Raw genomic sequence first — 21195 nt, 5'->3', positions numbered from 1 at the left:
GATCGATAATGCTTCTTCTGTCTTCTGTATAAAATATAGCTACAATAATGAATTAATATAAATTTGAAACGACAAAAGTAGTAGATCGAAAACTATATAATTTTGCAAAAACTACGATAAAAAGAATCAGCTAAATCGCGAATATCAAACATTTCCACAATTGTGATAATTATTGATATACGTAATAAATTCTTGTTGTAAGCCAGTTCGTTCACACTACAGACTAGTTACTTTTTTTTTTTTTTTCATACCTGACGACGCAATCATATCTGGTTACGTACGGTTCTCTCTCCCCTTATTTCCACTTTATTTCTCATCTCTTCTCTTCCCCTTCCCTTCGCTCTCACGTTGTAATGAATGGGTGAATAGATTTTGCGGATACTGCACACTTGAGTGACGTGATCGAAGGGAAAATTATGCCTAGTTTTATTACAACAATAATAATAATGGTAATAATAATAATAATAATAATAATAATAATAACAACTGACCAATGATGGCCCAGTTAGGAACGAACTATACAAGCATGCAAAGTGGGACACTCAACAGGCTAGTCGTGCATAAAACTTTTTGTCTTGTCCTGTTTTAGTAAGAAAATAAAATAACAATAGACGTCTAATTTATTTTTAATTCTCTTTATTTAGAGAACTTTCTCAAGTTGTACTGTAAATTATATAAAATGTTTGAAGAAAAATTGCCATGAATTTTGAGCGTGAATTAAGGATTTAATTTTGTCAAATTTTCCTTTGTTTTATGTACGCAAATCGACGAGATCAGTGATTATTATTACATTTAAGTTTGAATGTAAAAATGCAATCTAAAAAATGTATTAAATTTCCAGAAATTTCCTAACAAGAATGGAGATTTTTTTCAGAATTTGTTTCACCTACAATCGAGCAAATTCACTTTTATCACGGAAATTCATTGAACTCTATTACCTGTGTAATATTTTTATTGTAATTTTGGATAGTCGACTTTTTTCAAATTTCATTTAATTTTGTCCGATGTCAGTTTGTACGTGAAGAAATATGTTTTCAGTTCAATTAAAAAATGTACATATATATAGAAAAGAGTGAATTTCGATTATCGAGGTAATTTAACATCTTTCATAAAACTAACCAAAACCCCAAACTAATCAAAAAAGTTTACTTATTTGCTTTTTACGTATGCAATACATGTTATTAAATACAAAGAATAAAAGAAAAAAGTCCAGATACTGTTTACGAATCTTTGATACGTTTCTGAATAAATTTAATAGATTTTCGTATAAGCCTGATAAGCGAAAATAAAAGAAAATCACTTATTCCTAATACGAGATGAGATGCAAGCTGAGCGATAAGGTGGAATGATATTGAATATTCAATTGTCTGTATTGAAATTTTCTGTTGTTACATGAATCATCTATTGTTTTGTCTTTTGCTTTAGTAATAATTGAGATTAGGAAATAACGATAACTTTAATTGTGATAATGATTAATTTCATTGTGTAACTCGCGCATGCTGTTGCTGCTGCACGTTGGCAATAACAATTAGTGAGCCGAGTCATATCGGCGGCTGGATTATGAACGCGGTCCGTAGTCACAGGGCAACGAAACTTGAACTTGCGGGGAGGTACGAAGTGCGAAACGGGGGGTCGACGTACGCGGAAGGTGAAAAGAAGAAGAATAAAATTAGAAGAAAACTGAGAAAACTTTACAGCGAACAACATAATGCGAAGATTAACAAAGTAGATACGTGTAAAAAATAAAACAAAGAGGCGATTGTGCCACATTATATGAATATTCTTCTATATTGTGCACATGATTTCGATGCTGTACAATATTATATTATTAAGGGGATGCTATACTCCGTCTTTACCGACCGAGAGCATTATTTTTGCGTAAATGAAACTTTATCCAGATATTCGTATTCGACATTGAATATAGAGTAGCTTTTTGCGTAAGTGTATAGATAAAAGTGAAAACGAGTTATATTTCACTCACTCGGTCGGTAAAGACGAACTGTAACATCCTTTTAATAATACAATATTATGCACATGACTCCGATATTAAACAATATTATATTATTAAGGGAATGATATAGTCCGTCTTTACCGACGGAGTGAGGTATCATTCGTTTTGACTTTTACCTAAACACTTACGCATCATTTGGGCAAAAAAGTTACTCCAAATTCAATGTCGAATCCAAATATCTGGATAAAGTTTTTTTTTTTTTTTTTTTTTTAACGTAACAATAATGCCAGAAAAAATATTTTTCTAATTAAATTCGCATGAAACAAAAAAAACTTTCGAATGAATGTTCCTTTTCAGCCGAATTACGCTATCGGCACTAGCTTTTTTACTTTTGTCATACGTAAGCGTGGATACTAATCAAAATAAACGATAATAAATTTCGCTCGGTCGGTAAAAAGAGTGACTATAACATCCTCTTAATAAAACAGCTGTGAAAAGCAGCAGATAAGACATGGATGGCATCAAAATCGCGTTGTAGGCTGGACGTAATATGTAAACTAGACTAGATTCTTAGCAACAGCTTCACTATTTCGGCTAGACAAGGCGGCGCTCTGTGCTGCTCGACGTTCCCCTCTTGTTCTTGCTCTTATTCTTAGTCTTCTTCTTCTTCTTTTTTCTTCCTTCTCTCCCATGTTATTGTAATAACGCCTCTATCTCGGATCTTGGATCTGTATAAACCGCGTGTGAGACAAAGTTGGCTATTGTTGTACTTGTTATATAGTCATCGCTCGCTATTATGCAAGTGTGGAGGAAGAATTTCATGCACGTGGGCTTCGCGTTGCAGGATGATAACGAACAAACGATGTTTTATTATCCTGGAATTGTTAAAAAAAAAAAAAAAACTTCGTCTCAAATCGCTTCAAAATTCTATAAAATCTATAGATTCTATCGATTCGTTCGACTTCGCTTTACTCGGTCTATAGCTCGTTTCATTCAAGAAATTATTTTCTAGTAATCGTCACGGTCAAATATTTGATTCTACAACGTCGCGTCGATTACAGATTGTTTGAAAAAAAAAAAAAAAAAAAAAAAAAAACTAAATATTGCAACGACTGCTGAAAAGAAAAAAAAAAAAAAAAAAAAAAAAACTAAATATTGCAACGACTGCTGAAAAGAAAAAAAAAAAAAAAAAAAAAAAAAAAACAAAGTACGTTTCACCGACTGTAGAAAATTGCAGTCTTTTATGAATGAAACGAACAGTCTTAGTTTTACAAAAACGATACACGTTTTTCACCATTTCATTCCCCTCCTTGGAATTCTTGTATACTGAAGAATAATTCTTTTGATAATCAGTGAAAATAACCCGAGTCGACTTTCTTTCATTGACAAAAATCACGCGATAAGAGTGATTCTGATAATATAGCGTTTTCGGATAGCGAGCTATCTTCTCTTAATTTTTTTGAAAGCTGAACACTAATTACTACCAACTCTATGCACTAGAGTCGATATTCTGTCTCGAATAACGAGTTTTTTTTTTCTTGTTTTTCCTCTCCTTTTTCAGACTTTGGTCCTATTCTATTCCCGCTTGACGAAGAGTGTAAGATATGCTGTTAATCCAAATCGGGTGTTGAAATATTATCGTTAAAAATAAGAAGGATCGTCTATCCTGCGGGAACATTTATCCGGTCTGCATGCTTGAGGTTTCCGTTTACAATTCTTTAATGCATCGTAACCTACATGCAGCGCTTTTTAAAATCTCGAATCGTTTAACAAAGAACCCGCTGCTCTTAAAAATGCGTTTACACGATCAGTCCTTTCGTCGAGTCGTCGAGAACCGGATGTTGAAATGCTGCAGGTGAATATAAAGGAGGAAAAACGATGCGTTGAAAGGAAAATTTAAACACTATTAAAAAAAATGTGTTACTCGTGTTTTGAAATTTATTCGGACGCTAATTAAATCGTTCGATAATTAATTTCTACTTTATTACTACATAATTAATTACTAACGTTCAATTTTTTGTTTTCTAATTTTATTACTCGATCGTTTAGAGTCAAAATCTATGTTCAGCTTGTACATTGAAATATAATTAGCCTCCTAGGAATCGAATCGGTGATAAAATACTTTAATTAAAAAATTTCTTAATTTCTCTGTACAAGATTATCGAGCTGTTTTTTTTTTTTTTTTTTTTTCTCAAGTAAAAATATGGCAACCTAAAATTTATTTAAATCCTGAATACAAAATCTCAGGTATAATAAAAAAGAATTGCTTAAGAGTTCGCTCGATTTGTATATATATATATATTTCAGCAAATTCAATCGTTTCAAAAACCAGATCAGATATTTTCTCCCCGGTGGTTGGATCCAAAAAAATTACTCTTATCGTCGCTAAAAAACGTGGTAAAAAAAAAAAAAAAAAAAAAAGGTTCAGTTCGGATGAGCCTAGGTGTAAATTCGTTTTGAAAAAATGGAAGACGACGTTGCAGATTGTTAACTAGACCAATTTTTTTCTCAGTTTACATTACAATCTGTTTCGTGTTTACTAGCGCGAGAGAACCGTTTGCCGTTAGTGCTCTGAGTGCCCCGTAAAAGTGTCAAACCGTTACCACGATTCCGTCTCTCCACTCAACTCTCTCACTCTCACCGCAGTTTTAGAGCACTTGTATATTACACAATTAGTCAGTGCTTTACGGGTATTTATGTATGGTGAATTCCTTGGGAACCCAAAAATTTTTTTTCCGCTATTTTTCCACGTCCGAAGCAGTACCTTGAATATTTTTTTTTTTTTTAATCAACTGTAACATTGTTCAAAAGGTCTGAAAATTCTGACCAAAAAAAATTTTTCAAAAGTTGTTTTTTTATATTTTTAGTAAAAAGAAAGTAAGAATTGTAACAACGATACGAAAGTGAACGATATCACCATTCTTTTCCTATCTTCACACGGTGTATTCTCTATGCGGGTGGGCGGCAAGCGCTTTGATCTTATACAATCGTGCTAAACAGCCGTGTACATATGTGTACATACAGTGTTTAAAATAAACGTATAGGTATACGTATACAGATCATCGTGTTGATTGAAGTATTTTTTTTTTTTTTTTTTTTTATCCGTCAAGAACTTTAGGTGAAAATATTTGTGCGAAACGTTAATTTGTTTATTTGTTAAAAATACAGAAACAGTAGAAAAACGGATGCTTTGATCATTATAAATTCTTTAAAAAAAAAAGAAATTCAAAAAAATAGTCAAGTTGAATTGAAATGAAATCAATTCAAATCAACAGGAAATACGAAAGAATGAATCGAAACTTTTTGAAACTCGAACGAGTCGTCGACGAAAAAAAAATGATAATTATTGACCATTCACGAATTGATATGAATTGGGTTGAATTGAAGAAATTCGTCCGAATAAATGAAAATTAATTTGAAGTACTAAAAAAAAAAAAAAAAAAAAAAAAAAAACAATTTCAATTGCGTGAATTGATCTAAATCAATTTAACTCAAAAAAATTATTGCGCCACTCGAGTTTCCAGTAAATCCCCCCCCCCCCCCACCTTACTTTTAAAAAATCGTTATACCTACTATGTGAGAATTGGTTTGAAAGAGAATTTGTACGGCGATGACCATTCAATTTCGGCGTGATAAGAATCTCGAATATTAGACCTACCCACTTGAAAATGTCGAGCCTAACTCCGACCGGCTGTTTACACATACATATAACTTGAAGTGTGGCTCTTGGCTTGTTGACTTATACGTTAGAAGGGTACGCAAGAAAGCCTCGCCCCCCTTGAGAATGGACCATATATACGTTTCTCTATTTTTCAAAGCCGGTATTTTATATGACGGTAGACATAGACGAGGGTATGAACAACCCTACAGCACAATTAGACAAGGGAGAAATGTTGGTAGTGCAAAATCAATTATAACTGACAAAGTTAGAAGCTTTTCTTCGTCGATCGAAGTTCTAAAAGTAACTTGAAATTTATATAATCTATCGATGATCTGATCGATCTGGGCTTTCGGTCACTTATCTAATAACGATTATCCCATGTAAGTTTTAACCGACATTTTCAAAAGAACGAACGATTGCTGTAATACATAGCCGGTATTCAAACGGTATAATAACCATTTTAACATCGTTAGAGTTAATTACTTCTCGATTCGTCTAATCTGTATAATCGGCTAAATCTGTTTTCTATTATTTAACATTGGTCCTCTATACAGCTTTCGTCGAGTTTAATTGAAATTTATTGAACGACTCGAAGAATTATATTAATAAAAAAATTAAACGATATAACAAGGTTTAGACTGTTCATAAAAATAATGTCAATTAAATTGATTATCCAAAGCAGATATTGAAAATCGGCTTAATGAATAATTCTTTTTCACCTTTTTCACGTGAAAAGCACAAACTCATGGTTTGGAAATGAAAAAAAAGAAAACAGTGATTAATATTCTTCATATATACACGCAGGGTAGATATATGTATAATCAATGATACAGAAACGTGAGTGTCACGTCACAAAGAGCTGCATGATTATACCGCAGTTTTGTGTTTTTATAAAATAATAAATGCGATTGCAATTTATTACGTAATTAGCCTGACGTAGCGGGTTAATAGCGTTCAATGCTAACGTCTGCCGACTGACTTAGATCATCCCTGACCTCTCAGCAGCTGCTCTTTAAAATCTCATCTCTCTCTCTATATATATATATATATATACATGCATATATATATATATAATCCACGCATGCGTATTTAATTAAATGCACGGATACCGGAGTCACGCTGTCTGAAGTCACGGAGACGTCTTCTCTTTCTCTCTCTCTCTCTCTCTCTCTCTCTCGCTTTTGGTCTCGCTGCAGCAAATTTTAGCACCTACGCTATGTATACACATATATATATATATATATATATATATATATATAGAGTCTGAGCAACGAGTCCGTATTTGAAAGATGACTAATAGACTCACCGAAAGAGAATAAGTTTGAAGAAAAAGTCGAAAAATAAGATAAGGTTATCAGGTTTGATACGGGGAAAATTGCGTGTAAATTTTTTAAGAATCTACCGATCGTTTTTCTCGTTATTCTTGGTTTGATACTGAGAACGGTTTTTACTTTTTTTTTATTCTTTTTTTCTTTTTTTTTTTCCATTATTCATTTTCTTCACTTTTCCGTCGCGGTTATTTGTATTCCAAACAAACTTGGAGTTACATCGATTATGAAATATATATACACACACTCATGCTGTCAACACCATCTGTGCTGCTACGGTCAGATTATACGTACATTGTAAAAACAATAACAAATAGTTTTTCTATCTTGGATGGAAACGCTTATGGATTTAGGATTATACGTCGTCAGGCTTTAGTACAATCACAGCAGAAATATGTTGAATCTGTAATACAAAATTATCAAATGATGATTACACTTAGAACGTGCTGATAATAAGGTTTGTCGAATTTTGAATTTGATGTGAAAAAATTTCATCGCGAACAAACGACAAAAAAAAAAAAAGCAGAATAATCCAACAGTACTTATTAAACATTTTACACAAATCAAATTATTGTTATACACTATTTATAGTATACCAAAAACGTATCATGAAAATCAGGGAATATTTGGTTCATAAATTAAACTTTAACGCAAATATTGCAACAAACTATTGTACTACAATTATATTCTTGAGAAGTGTATTCATTTCTATGTGAATTTCAACCCACCAACTACAGGCGAAGGTAAAAGTTAAAATTTTAGCCGAGCTAGTTATATGGTTAATAAATCATCGAACTATCCGAAGCTTAGTAAAAATATTTACGAAATGAAAACAAAAATCAAAAAACAAAAAAAAAAAAAAAAATGTAGGGGAAGTGAAGGCGGATAAACTGCTCTCCGCACCTCGTTGCATGTGTACATTATGCCTGTATAGAGTGTTAAAAAATTATAATCTAAGATCGAAAAGCTGGTTTTTTTCCCGCGAAAATGAAAGCGTGAATGTGTGTAAGAATATAACGCGATATATTGTACAGAGAGAAAGGAGGCTGTGAGAGGAGAAGAGAATTGAGTATAAGCTAAATAAAAAAAACCTCAATTCCAGCTAGTTGGCCGCCTCCAACCCTTCTCTGATTATCATCGACTCCCACCAGCGCGACTCACTACTCTTATAATGCTCATAAATCCTGTAGAACGCGCGATGTTTATTTAATTTTCTAACCACTCAACGAGTGCAGTACTTAACAGGCTACACTGCACGCCGCACGCGACCTGGTAATGCGTTGCCTGTAACGAAAGTGTGTGATGTAACTAGAATGCGTACGTGTATAATAAACGTTCAATGACGATCAATAGCCGTTCTGGTTACTGTGATCGAATGGCGATTTTTTTGCTTCGTCTGATGATGACTGAATTCAACTGTTGATATGTATGTAGATCAGTGTCATTAAAGTGCTTATAAAGACCCGTTGTACACCTCGAAAACGTGGGGATGCAAAACTCCTATACCGCTCAAGCGATCAGAGTGAAACTTGGGCAGTTAATGCCTTATTTTGGCAAAAAGTGCAGCGTCTTTTTACTTTTTCTAAATTTTGAAAAAAAATTTACAGATTGGTTACCACTCACAGAAATTGGCCAAATTTTCACAGTTGCACTGAATGGATCTAACTATCCGGTATGATGCCACTCGGCGGTGATGAGACACACATTTTCAGCCCAGTCCTATGAGATTTGATGGTGAAATGACGAAATGGCAGCTGATCTGGTTTTCGATTACGAAGAACACCGAAATCTCATTTTGGCGACATTTGTTACCGACATTACGAGCATGCCGGTAATGTATGCGTGTAATGTCGGTAAAAAATTACCGGCATGCGCGAAATGTCGGTAACAAATGTCGCCAAAATGAGATTTTGGTGTTCTTCGTAATCGAAAACCAGATCAGCTGCCATTTCGTCATTTCACCATCAAATCTCGTGGGACTGGGCTAAAAATGTGTGTTTCATCACCGCCGAGTGGCATCATACCGGATAGTTAGATCCATTCAGTGCAACTGTGAAAATTTGGCCAATTTCTGTGAGTGGTAACCAATCTATACATTTTTTTCCAAATTTTGAAAAAATAAAAAGACGCTCCACTTTTTGCCAAAATAAGGCATTAATTGCTCAAGTTTCACTCTCATCGCTCAAGCGGTATAGGAGTTTTGCATCCCCACGTTTTCGAGATGTACAACGAGTCTTTATTACGAGCACCTTAAGGCACGAACTTCGAGGTCTGGTTAACAACCGTTCAAACCCCTTTTCCTGCACTGAAGTTACGATACCGTTGAACGTCTGCAGTGCAGGTTGACCCCGAATGGATGTTGTGGATCCTATGTGGGTATTTTCACAAGAGCAAGCCTTGGCACCAATCGACTTCTTTGTGCGTCTAAACACTTTTGAATGAACGAGTTAAGCTCTTGTGAATTGAAGCACTCTCAAGAAGGACTCTGTAACCAATCTTGACACTTCACAATTTTGAGACAGCATGCAGCCACTCTCTTCAGGAACTGTTGAAAAATGCATCTCAATTTTCGAACAGTTTTCATCGCCGGGATGTATGTACGTGTGAAAACGATGACGACGATGACGACCACAATTATCAAGATAGAGGCTCCTGCTGATTGCTGCTTCCAGCAGTTTAGACTACGCTTTTGAAACCCATCATCATCTAGCCCTCGAATAATCTGTGACAAGCAATATCGTTGTGAAATTAGCACACCATGCTACGAGTTATAGAAATTTCTTCAACATTTTCCCCAGCATTATCTATACAACGGAATCGTTTCCAAACAAACATATTTCCTGACGTCAATTGAGACACTCTGGTTTTACCCAACTTGTTTCTGCTTGAGTTTCAGGTTTTCCCCTGATTCTGTGAACACCTTTTCACATTAGCAATCCAATTTCTGGCAAACAATGACCTTTTTCGTGGAATAGAAATCATGAAACAACAACTCAACCAGATTTGGGGTACGACGTTTAACCCTGCGAACCGGATCTCAAGGTCTCTAAAATGTCGTGTCGAATCCATCTTCCAGACAAAATTCCTTCCAGACAATTCGATTCTTTCAATAGCAGTAAACATTTTGTAACTCCGTTAACCTGCGGGCCCAAGGCAAGAAAATGAGTTTACAGCTGATCACGTTACATGCATGGCGTTGATCTTCGCGGTCTTTCCAGCGATTAACAAACCTCAGATAGTGTATATAAATTGAATTAACCGCTCCTCCAATTAGCTATGCACCGCTGATTAATATCGCGGATGTGTTGCTTGTGCACGGCGCTTAAAACAGTGAAGAAGTCTTCCCATGATATCAATTCACCACTTATTTCTCGTCGTTTTTTCTACAACTCTACTCAACCCACCATCTACATACCTGCATGCGTTTCGACTCATTTCACGGCCTGTTCACGCCTGTTCGAGGCACGTTCTCCCCCGATTTAAAACAGTGCTCCTGCACTCCGATAGCCGGTGAATACATAAGGTATAGATAGCATAAAGTGGCTGCTGAAAAGGTGCAGCGCGTGAGGAAAATTCGTATTTCAATAGCGTATCCCACGCGGTTGTACGTAATCGACGCCTACATGATGAGAAAGAGTAAAACTTCCGTCATCAACATTCTAACCTGATCCCTACGTCATAGATCATTCCCTCTAGTTTCTATTCCTTTTCTACTTCCTCGTGATGGGATGAAGTAAGAAAATTATCGTTCGTTGGAACAAAGAAACGACAATATTCCTAAGGAATTAAGAAGAAGGTTTCGTCTTGTGGACAGCGACGATTGGATGTTACGGAAGGGTGACGTCACGATGACAACGGTTTTTGCATGGCTATTGGGTTCAGAACCGGTGTTTCTTCTCTCTTTTTCTCTACCTCTCTTTTTTTTTTTTTGTTCCTTTCACTAGTTGAAATACTGCTTTTTGCTTCGTCCTCAAATGCCCGAAACCCACGTAAAAACTACTGCACAACTATAATGGACGATGTCCGACTTGTTCCGCGGGTTCTGTACTTCGACGTCATGAGTTCTTCGCATTGTTCAGGGTATTTTAGAGCAAGAAAACAGCGAGGAGTAGTTGGCCGAGAGAACCTTGTATTAGTCGAAGTATAACGGTTTATAATTCCATTGAGGTACCGCGGAAGCAGCGCCAATGCAGCAGGCAGAGCCCAATTCCTTTACGTCTTATTTCACGCGTCTTATTCATATTCAAAATACTAAAGTTCTCACAGCCACTTGTCAGGCAGGGTCGGTATCGTAACCCTTCAAACTTCTCTCTCTCTCTTCTCTTCTCTTCTTCCGAGTGTCGTGTGTCGTTGTTGCATTAGCATGAGAATGATAATCTAAAAGCTTCTGTATGTTAATTTAGAACTGCGTGTCAGGCGTACGCCGGCTCTGAGAGCCAGAGAGGACAAGGCGATACGTAATTTCTTGTTGTAAGATCAAAGAATGGGGTTTGTCGGCTTGGCATTATTCCATTCAGAGCGTCTCCAAATGGCGCCGGTGGATGACACGCGATCTGCGTTTACCCGATTCTCAACTATTCTTTCAACTTACCACTCTTTTATACATATATACAGTATCATCACCATACAATTCTATATAGCTACTCGAGACACAAGATTACAGTCTCAGTCTTTGTATGAGACCAGAAAGTGAATTCATGTCTTCTCTAGCGACGACGATCAAGTGGCTTGAAGAATTCCTCTTCTTTCATACGAATTTCTGTTTCCGAAGCATCGAAACTCGAACAGTATAACAGGCGTGAAAAGCTATATGCACTGACAGTGAACAGCCCAAGTCGTGGTGTCGGCAGTTATCGTTAATCGTTCGTATCAAATGATTTTTCCCATTCGAACCGAGTCACTCTGAGTATCTAAATCGCGGTGCACCATGCACCAAGACGATAATGAAGTGAAATTCCATTTAGTCTACACAGAGAGCGATATATGTATGATTTATAGATGTTTTTTTTTACTCTAGTTCGTGCATTCCTTCGTACGGATACAATTAAATCGGTTATAGTTATGATACTTCAATTGCAGTACGTTATTGCATGCCATGGACATTGAACGTTGTGCGCAGCGTTTAACGTCCGTAGTATAAATAGCCATAAGTTTATCGGAACTAATGATGGTTCTTACTTACGGTTTGAAAAGATTTTCGTGGCTGCAACAGCCGTGACGATGCATGAGACGCAAAAAATTACCGAGAGAAAAAGATGATCGTATTGTAGCGCGCAGGAAACGTTACAGCGTTAAGAGAGAAGTTGCTGGATGTTGCAGATGGGTAAAAAAAAGTTTACGGTCATATTATACGTTCACTGCGATATTTAGAGTGAAATATGACAAAAGAAAAGGTAAAAACTACGGCAGAGAAAAATAGTAAGAAAAAGAGAATTCCACGGATACGCAACTTCCGGTGCGAAACACGATTTAGGCAGACCATTTCGAACGAACGTGTACCGGCTATATTTAAATTAGCCCGGTATTCAGTGGTTTAAACGGGACGGTAAGTGAAAGTTGTAAAACTAAAGAATTCACTCAAAGCCTTGCGAATCTCGACTACCTCAAACCATTTTATCTAACGTCTCTTCGGTTTGTTCATCAGATATCAAACATTGGTAATAAGTCAAATTCTTCAAAGGTTGCAAAAAGGTTTATAACAGTGACATACAAACACACACACACACGATTTCCCACTTATGTCATGCACGCTTATATTGTCGGAGGATGTATTGTGGGGAGTATAAAGACACCCTGTATCCCGCAGCTGGACGATAGACCGCGGTTGTAAGTGGCGGGAACCATGCCGCGATAAAATGTAATGAAGTACATTAACAAGAACTGCAGCGTACCCACAATTTTTTGTACACAAAACTTTGGTCTTATTTCTCACTAGATATGCACGGGTAGGTTAGGTTATAGATGCGTCAATTCTTTTTTCTCCTTCCTACTTTTCGTTTTGTAATGATGTATTTTTTTTTTTTATCATCGTATCCATACAGTGTCTTCTGGTCTTAGGACATTTGAAAAGTGATGCCAGGTTTTGAAACACTGTAAGGATAAAATACGTGGAAGCATATGGAGTAGGCATCTGTGGAAACTTCCGTGTACTGTACGTCTTTTCATTGTGATTCCATGATTGAACTATTTGTGTAACGTCAAACCGGAAACGAGAGGAAATGTGGTGGGTTAGAGGAAAGCCGAGAGCCACATTGAATAATTTGCTGACGCGTGTGTAGTCAGTTGTGTTAGTTTCTTTTCTGGAGATAGTTTTCTTGGTGGTTTAGCTAAGCCGTTGCTACACGAAGATTATGACGCTGGTTACTGGAAGCCGATCAAAAATAACTTTTGTCGTCGAGAAACGGTTTCCTGCAGTTCATTTCCGATGGGGCCAAACACCGACGCTGGTTACCCAAACACCGTAAAGTCAGGACTGTCGCATTTAGACTGACGTATTTAACCGTCTAGCAACTGAGAATTAAACTGACTCTGCAATCGTTCTCGTGTATCCAGAGTCATTAGTGTACCTACATGAAACAATTGCAGAGAAGTTCAAGAGAATTAATATGGATCGTTTTACTAATCCTCACGATGGAAGAGACACGCTTGGAGACAGCAACGATCGTTAAAAATAAGGACATATTTTTTCTGATTTCAGTGGCAATATGCGTCTTGATGTTCTATCTTTATGGCCAACCGTTTGAGCGGGGATTCTTCTGCAGCGACGAGTCGTTGAAGTATCCCTTTGGCGAGTCGACGGTCACCAGCACGATGCTCTACTTAGTCGGACTCTTCCTTCCGATATGTGTGGTAAGTCATTTCGCATATTTCTGTTTTCAAGATAATATTCTCATGATGTAACGAGACAAGAAACAATGCGAAGTTACCGTTGATGGTGATACAACTGCTTGTGACATCATGAAAAACCACACTGACCATATCAGAACTTACATCTTTCTAAAGCATTCGAAAGAGGAAACCAAGTAATATGATTAATCGATACGAACGTTAAAGAACATCCGACAAACTCAAACACGGAGGCTTTTTTCGTCTACATAAGGAAGGAAAGCCCAAGAGAAGAGAAGAGAAAGAAAAAAGCCCAGGGATCGATAAGATCATCCGTGACCGTGTCCGTGGAGACAGACTGTCTACGAGCAATCATTCATCCTCTGGGTGCTATTTTTGTACCTCGAAGACGCGAGAGTAGACTGCACAGGCGCGGCATCTGCATTCGTGACTATTTCTTTCTTTTTCACGATACAGCTGATGTTGGCCGTAACCTCGGGACGTGTAAAACAGTAACAAAATCTCAAGGGTTTCATACTTTTCATCCGCATTACGGTTTTCCTACTCGTGTCACAATGGTACGATGATTAATGGCCGAGACTGACGACTCGTTTCGGAACCACAACCGGATGTCCTGGACTCGTCAGGAGAGAGACACTACGACGTACAAGTGTAGCAGAAGGTTACCCGAGATCTTGGTTACAATCTCAGAAATTCACCCTCAGTATCAGGTGACCGTATGGTAGAATCGCGCCGTCAGCATGGACCGTTATTTTAAGGATACTAGGAAATTCACATCAGATCCTAGTCGATCCCTCTTCCTCGCTTTGTATTCTGAGTGAAATTTTTTTCTTAAATTTTCACAAGATTTCGTTGATATTCTTTAAGGACACAAACTCTCCATCCTCAACGGCATGGAAATGTAAATCACATGATGAGTCAACGATGACTTTCCAGCGATTAACCTTGCAAGCGGTATTCGTGTAATTAGAAACTACTTAGCGATTTACATTGAGATAGTGAAACACACGTAGGTATCGGGAAAATTTCATTTCAGATAAACACGAACAAGAAAACACATTTGCGAATATGATAATAGCAATGACGAAGCTTGTTATCAAGATTTAAGTGGTAAAAAACTGGGAAAAAATACTGCTGCACAACAATACCTGAGGAAACAAATATGAATACCAAACGATGAATGTGGGACTTCTAAGAAATTAGTTTGAAACGTAACTATTTTTGCTTTCCAAAAACCCTGTCCCCCCTAATTATAAACCGGAATTGTTTCCACGGAAAGATATTACTTGTTACTACAAATTTGTAACCTGCCTAGAAGAATGGAATATCTAGTGAAAGAAAGGCTGACGCAAGTCTACGTTAATAGATACACCTCATGCACACCACCATGCATACCTACCTGAATTTTACGATAGAAAGAAAGAGAAAGAAAGAGAGAGAGAAAGAGATAGGAAAATGGTATGTCTGAGTTGATACAGTGCCACAAAGTTTCGTTTCGGATGGATACTAGACGAGTTATGAATAGATATATACCTTGTACAGTGGTGTAGCACATATATTCCAGTGTATATCTGTCATTTCTCATAGGATATTTCTCGTTCTATCTTCAGCTCTCTTTGCTCCCTTCAATTTACTTGATTTATCTACCCTCATTGTTGCATGTATCTTAGGCATAGGATAGGTGCCTGTTTATATCTGCCCAGCTTCACTTACACTCAACATCTATAGCTTCACCATCGTTATTACTATGTATGAACTTTTGGAGCGTAGGCAATCAGAGATCTGAACTAAGGCTACTCTTAAATTTTCCGTTGATTAAAGAGGAGAGAGAGAGCAAGGGAGAGGGCGCAAAGGGAAGAGACAGGCCGCCGCATGTTCTGGGAACTTGAACTTTAAGAGGCACCTTCAGTTGAGGCATCGATATCGTCATAGTGTATGTATCACGTACGAGCATGACATGTACATATGCATCTGTACAGTGGTTTGAGAGCGTGCATTCACGCGTGTGCATCATGGGTTAAAAGATACCGCCCACAAACCGGCTTTCTTATGTATATAAATACATATATAAAAAAGCAGAGAGAATATCTAGTCGGTTTCTTTTCTTTATTTTTCATATCTGTCGTTCTTTTACTCTCTGAATCGAAAGATAGAGAGTCGAGATCTTCGATGTATACGTCGGCATCATAGTATTACTATAATGTGAACCAGGTTTAATTGGATTTCTTGGACTTAAATTTGATGAAAATTCAATTTCCACCACAAAACAGCGGCGAAAATTCTTCCAAATTTCACATTCCAAAGTGTCATCTTGATCTGGAATTTTACAGCTAACACAAGTGTACAGCTGATACTTAAAAATGAACATGAAAAAACGATGCCACCTGGTCACTAATAGTTAACCAAAGTAATTATATACACGCCATTCTAAAAGGACGGTAGGAGATCCATGCCCACATATAAAGCGGTCCATTTATCCTACGTTTTCTTCTCGTGATTTATGTGTGTGATTGGGGTGCAGCCCACTATACAGGTAATTTCTTCTTTCTCTCTCTCTCTATCTCTCTCTTTCCATGTTTTTCTTTTTTGCCTCTGCTACCTGGATCAACGTCCCGTGGCTCATAATAGGGAATTTCCTTATTCTCATACATACACGGGAGCCCCAGGAAAAGAAGGAGAAGATTGAAGAAGAGCTTGAGTATCTTAAGAGAACGTTGCCCGTCCACATGCACCTGTCCTTTTTGTCACGGGAGTTTACCATGGCTCGAAAATCCCATCCAACCGCCTAGTCCAAGCTCTCCTCGGGCGTATAAAGCTAGTGGTGAATTTAGATTCCATCCCTGTAAGCCCTGGATATTATAGATAATCCCCCCGAGAGGCATTGGGTTTCGACAATTTACCAAAAGTCTTGTACAAAGAGGAATGCTCCAACTAAAGTTGAGTTGCTTACTTCGCACTGTTCATATATGTATACTCGAAGACTCCATCCTTCAGAGAAAAGAAAGAGGTTGGCTGCAGGTAGGCGATCCTACTGAAAACCCGACCAAATTCCAGGTACCGACGCGTGAATCGAGATAATCTAATTGTGTCGCTGCACTGCTCTGTGAAAAGGGTACGCCAAGGACCAGACAAGATTAGAAGATGCATTGGAGGAATGGGTTTAGGAACATTGTAGATTGGACAGATCAGGCTGTTGTCCTGATACCCTGTCGCTCACTGATTCTTGACGTCGACGGTTGTGGAAGGACGGAAACAATGGATGGGAAGGAACGAAGCTAACCAGAACCATTCGCAATACACAAAAGAGTTCGTAACGGAACACGAACATCTCTAAAGTCAAGCCCATTAAAAATCTTGTTCTTCGAAATTGATGGGTCTAATCTATCGATCAGTTGAGACTGACTATGGATTCAAGGGACTTGAAATGACTTGTTTTCAAGATTTTTAAAAGAAATTGTTTTTGAAACATATTTGGTACACGATTTCAAATATTGTTGTTTGCACGTCGTGTGTTGATTTCACAATAACTAAAGCAAAATAATTTCTCTTCATGATTACAACGCGCCATATCATAAACTACGAGAAACATCGTTTTAGAGTCAGAGTTAGCAGCCAAACGTGTTAAATTTTTTAGAAATATAAAAATTCACTTCAGTTTTATCCTTAGAATTCTATAATAGTATCGAGGGTTCAAGGTAGGTACTCACAAAATTTCGATTTTCGGATTTCGTTATCTTATTTGAATGAACGTTAGAGAGGTGTAGTACTCATGATACAGAGTCGGACGAGCCAAATAACCGAGTCTTGAGATTACTGTTATAAATCAAAGCAATGGGCTTCCCCGTGTAAATTTGAGTATTCTCAAGTGGGTGTTTAATGGCTGATTGAGAGGACTAGAATATGCGTGAAGATTGTTACGAGATTAAGTATCTAGGCGGCATGTGTGTCATCTCACTGACACTTTAAGTCGCTAGTAATTCAGCCCATAACCCACGGGCTCTTTAAATATATCTTCAAGTCCCAACACTGCCCAAAGGAGGGTTCGTAGTTCCAATTCATGAAACATTGAGGGAATACAGAAAACGTTCTTCTTCTGTCTCGTTAATTTCATTCAGCCTCAGTACAGATTAGTCAAGAAAATGACAAGCAATAGTGGAATCAACAATAACCGACTAAGGGTTCAAACGTACCCACACAAATGCGATCTATTTTCACCCGGGACTTTAGGATCAACACTGATAATCATCTAAGTCTGTTCAAATGATATTGTTTTCCCTCCAGACGTTTCTCTCTTCATTATTATTTTACAAATGTAGAAGTGCAGTGAAAACAGCACGTAGGAACAACAAAAGCTTAGAACGGAACAAAATTAAGCACGCAGAAAATGCAGGATGCCCTTGAAATCGTTGTCCTATTATTCCTAACGAGATGAAATTTTACATCTAATTTTTATTTTCTGTTTCTTGCCTTATAATCTATCTGCGAGTGATCGATTAGGTGATGAAAATCTCTCCGTGGTTAAACGCCGCTTCGTATTAATAGCTCGAATAAATATCTAATCTCCTCATTGATTACAACTGTATATTATAATTAAGACGCCTCGCTGACGTAAAGGGTTAGGATCAGCCGATCGGTGCCTGAACCCATTCATTCAACGTGTTGTCCAAAATTGGACGGATATACGAAGTCTAAAAAGCTGCACGTGGCCTACAGGTGACAGACACATGATCGAATGAACAGTTTACAACTGCCACAGGTCCAGGTCAAGTTTGAACCTTGGTTTGAAAACGTGTCAGAAGACCTTTGAAGTATCTTGTATACTTTATTGCTACGCGTTTCTTCTAAGCAAAGTACACTTCCCTATCACGAGAGTGGGGGTGATGGCAAATATCGATTTGCACAACGATTAGATAGCACGTGTAGAGAAATGAATACTTAATACTTAACACGATAGATAACGATCCTAAAAAACAAACTTGAAGATTCTTTACAAATGATATTTGACTTGATTTGATTTCATCAGATGTGTTATACAATGTTAATTGTACAAAAGATCATCATCCATTATTATAATAGAAGATGCATTGTTGCAGAAAAATGAAGTGCTACTTGATTAATCAATTGTTGTTGCTCATTCTTTGTTGCCCAGATGATATGCTGCGAATACTTGGACGCTAAGAAGAAACGGGGGCAATCCACGAGGGTTTTTCTTGGGTACACGATACCGCCTTGGGTGTGGAAGGCCTACTATCACGTAAGCATACGTAGTTTATTTATTATTCATCGACCGATGGACCTGACGAAGTAGGAAGAGAAGCAAAACGCCGTATCGACACACATGGCGAAGCATTTCACCACTCCATAATGCAAATGGCGGAAATTTTCAGATAGGGATTTTCGGTTTTGGAGCTGCCTGTACGGTGTTGACAACCGACATAGCCAAGTACACGATCGGCCGTTTAAGGCCCCACTTTCTGACCGTTTGTAACACCAGTGCCTGCAACTTGACCAGTAACGTTGGTGTTTACGTTCAAGATTTCACCTGCAATCCATTACCGATATACGATGCAAGAACACTGAAGGAAGCCAGGTCAGTGTTTTTTTTTTCTGCAATTTTAAGCAGCTCCTATAACTCCAAAGTGCTTATCGTTCTTGGATTGGAAAATATCATTTTTACGGCATGGGCATTGAGAAGTCCACTTTTTGTGGCAGTTTTCGTTCCGTAAAGTGACGCTTTATACGGCAGCGAATAAAGTTGCTGAATAAAGTCTTTATTCCGCAGTTTTGATGCGCAGTTCGAAGTGCGCATCCCAAACTGCCGAATAATTTAGCTTCGTCGAACAGATCGCGACATAACCTCACTCTTCGTTTTGCTTTTCAATGCCCATACCGTAAAAAATATTGCACGTGGCATGCCCGTAAACCGTTTTTTTGGCTCGGATAATTTCAGTACTCGCTTCCGGCTCGCCTTCAGCTCGTCCTGAAATCTTTATCCTTGCCAAAAAAAAAAAAGCAGGCGGTTTACGGGCATGCCACATAAATAGCTATTTTTGACACTTGTGCGAGAAATTGTTTCCCAAAATTTCGAACGTAAAACAACCAGAGACTACTCGACACCAGTAAAATAGGACTAGGTTCATCGATTTCACAAAGTTTTTATCGAACACGAATCATCAACGTTTACAATCTCTGGGTACATAGATTTAGAATAGATTTCCGGTTCCAACTTCCAAGTCTATAATTAACCTGACCAACTCTCTGAGGTCTATTCTCAAGTCTGAACTGACTAAAATGTCACTCGACAACCTATGCGGCCAAGTTTATACTGTGCTTTTACGGTATTGAATTGTATTGATCCCGCCTTTCCGTCTTTTCGCATATATACTGTACAAACGCTCCCGAAGCGTGACGAGAACAACGCAGAGGAAATAACGGAAGTGCGTTTAATTGCTAACGAAAACCATTCAACCGCACCTTTATTTTTTTTTTAGACGATACAATTTCTATAGTGCAAAACGATGATATGTATATACCTATGTACAAACTAATCCAATTTGTGAAACGCGATTCATCACACTCTATTTAATCATTGCGAAATGTTTCTCTTTTTTTTTTATACCTGCAATATTTGAAAAAATGTCAGCTTGACACACGAAATCAAAAATACACATATATATCAATACTTTAACCTCACAGTCAAGTTTAGAGAGTCTCACGTCAGTTTGGAATCACGTTTATCAAACTGTAAAATTGTTATGGATAATCTAAGCACCCGGATTATTAAAAATTTTTTTTATAGATTTTGGATTTATAAATGGTTTATCACAGCTGAGGTCTTCGATCGATAAATCCTAAAATCCGGCGCGGTTTCGACGAACTATAACAAGTAACGTATAATATGATCGGAAATGGAAGATGGAAAGTGCTATTTATAGATTCGTATTTGAGGAATCTGTGATAAAATTGTATATAACACAGTAATTTCATTCATTCGTTGGTTGGTTTATAGTCGGTCGGTCGGTTGGTCGGTTGGTTATGGTCTTGGTTAGTTCATTTTTTCATCGGCTATAAAGACCATCTCCATGAGGTTCGGCCGTTATGGCAACCAAGTTAGCTTGTTGTATATGCAATAAAAAATTTAGAAAAAAAGAGAAGCAACAATCGTTCGTTACCGTGTCAGACGTATCGTGTCAACAAAATTTTGATATTTTTGGAATTACGATAAACAGTAAGATTATAGGTTTACCTTTTTATAATCTAACATAAAACTTGAATCTCTTGCGCATATCCAATCTCTGTTATATAAAACTTTCACCTATCGACAGATTCATGCGCATAATTCTATTCCTGCATCCATTATATTGATGATCCGTTTTGCCAGTTGAAAATTATCTTGCAAGTAAAAGAAA

The 21195-nt window shown here is 37.4% G+C and overlaps 2 protein-coding genes across 2 annotated transcripts in view; one reads left to right on the top strand and one right to left on the bottom strand.

The window, feature by feature from the left end:
* The window catches only part of LOC124410433 (E3 ubiquitin-protein ligase COP1-like), a 58968-nt gene that overhangs the window by 28592 nt on the left and 9181 nt on the right, over positions 1-21195 (bottom strand). The gene's annotated exons all lie outside the window — the stretch shown is intronic.
* The window catches only part of LOC124410438 (putative phosphatidate phosphatase), a 45118-nt gene that overhangs the window by 15698 nt on the left and 8225 nt on the right, over positions 1-21195 (top strand). The window contains exons 4-6 of the mRNA XM_046888811.1: positions 13638-13789; positions 18936-19040; positions 19174-19376. Of these exons, the coding sequence (XP_046744767.1) occupies positions 13638-13789; positions 18936-19040; positions 19174-19376 (460 nt within the window). The remainder of the gene's footprint in view (positions 1-13637; positions 13790-18935; positions 19041-19173; positions 19377-21195) is intronic.

This window comes from Diprion similis, chromosome 9, assembly GCF_021155765.1.
Source record: "Diprion similis isolate iyDipSimi1 chromosome 9, iyDipSimi1.1, whole genome shotgun sequence".
Lineage (NCBI taxonomy): Eukaryota > Metazoa > Arthropoda > Insecta > Hymenoptera > Diprionidae > Diprion > Diprion similis.
This window is presented reverse-complemented; position numbering and strand designations above follow the sequence as displayed.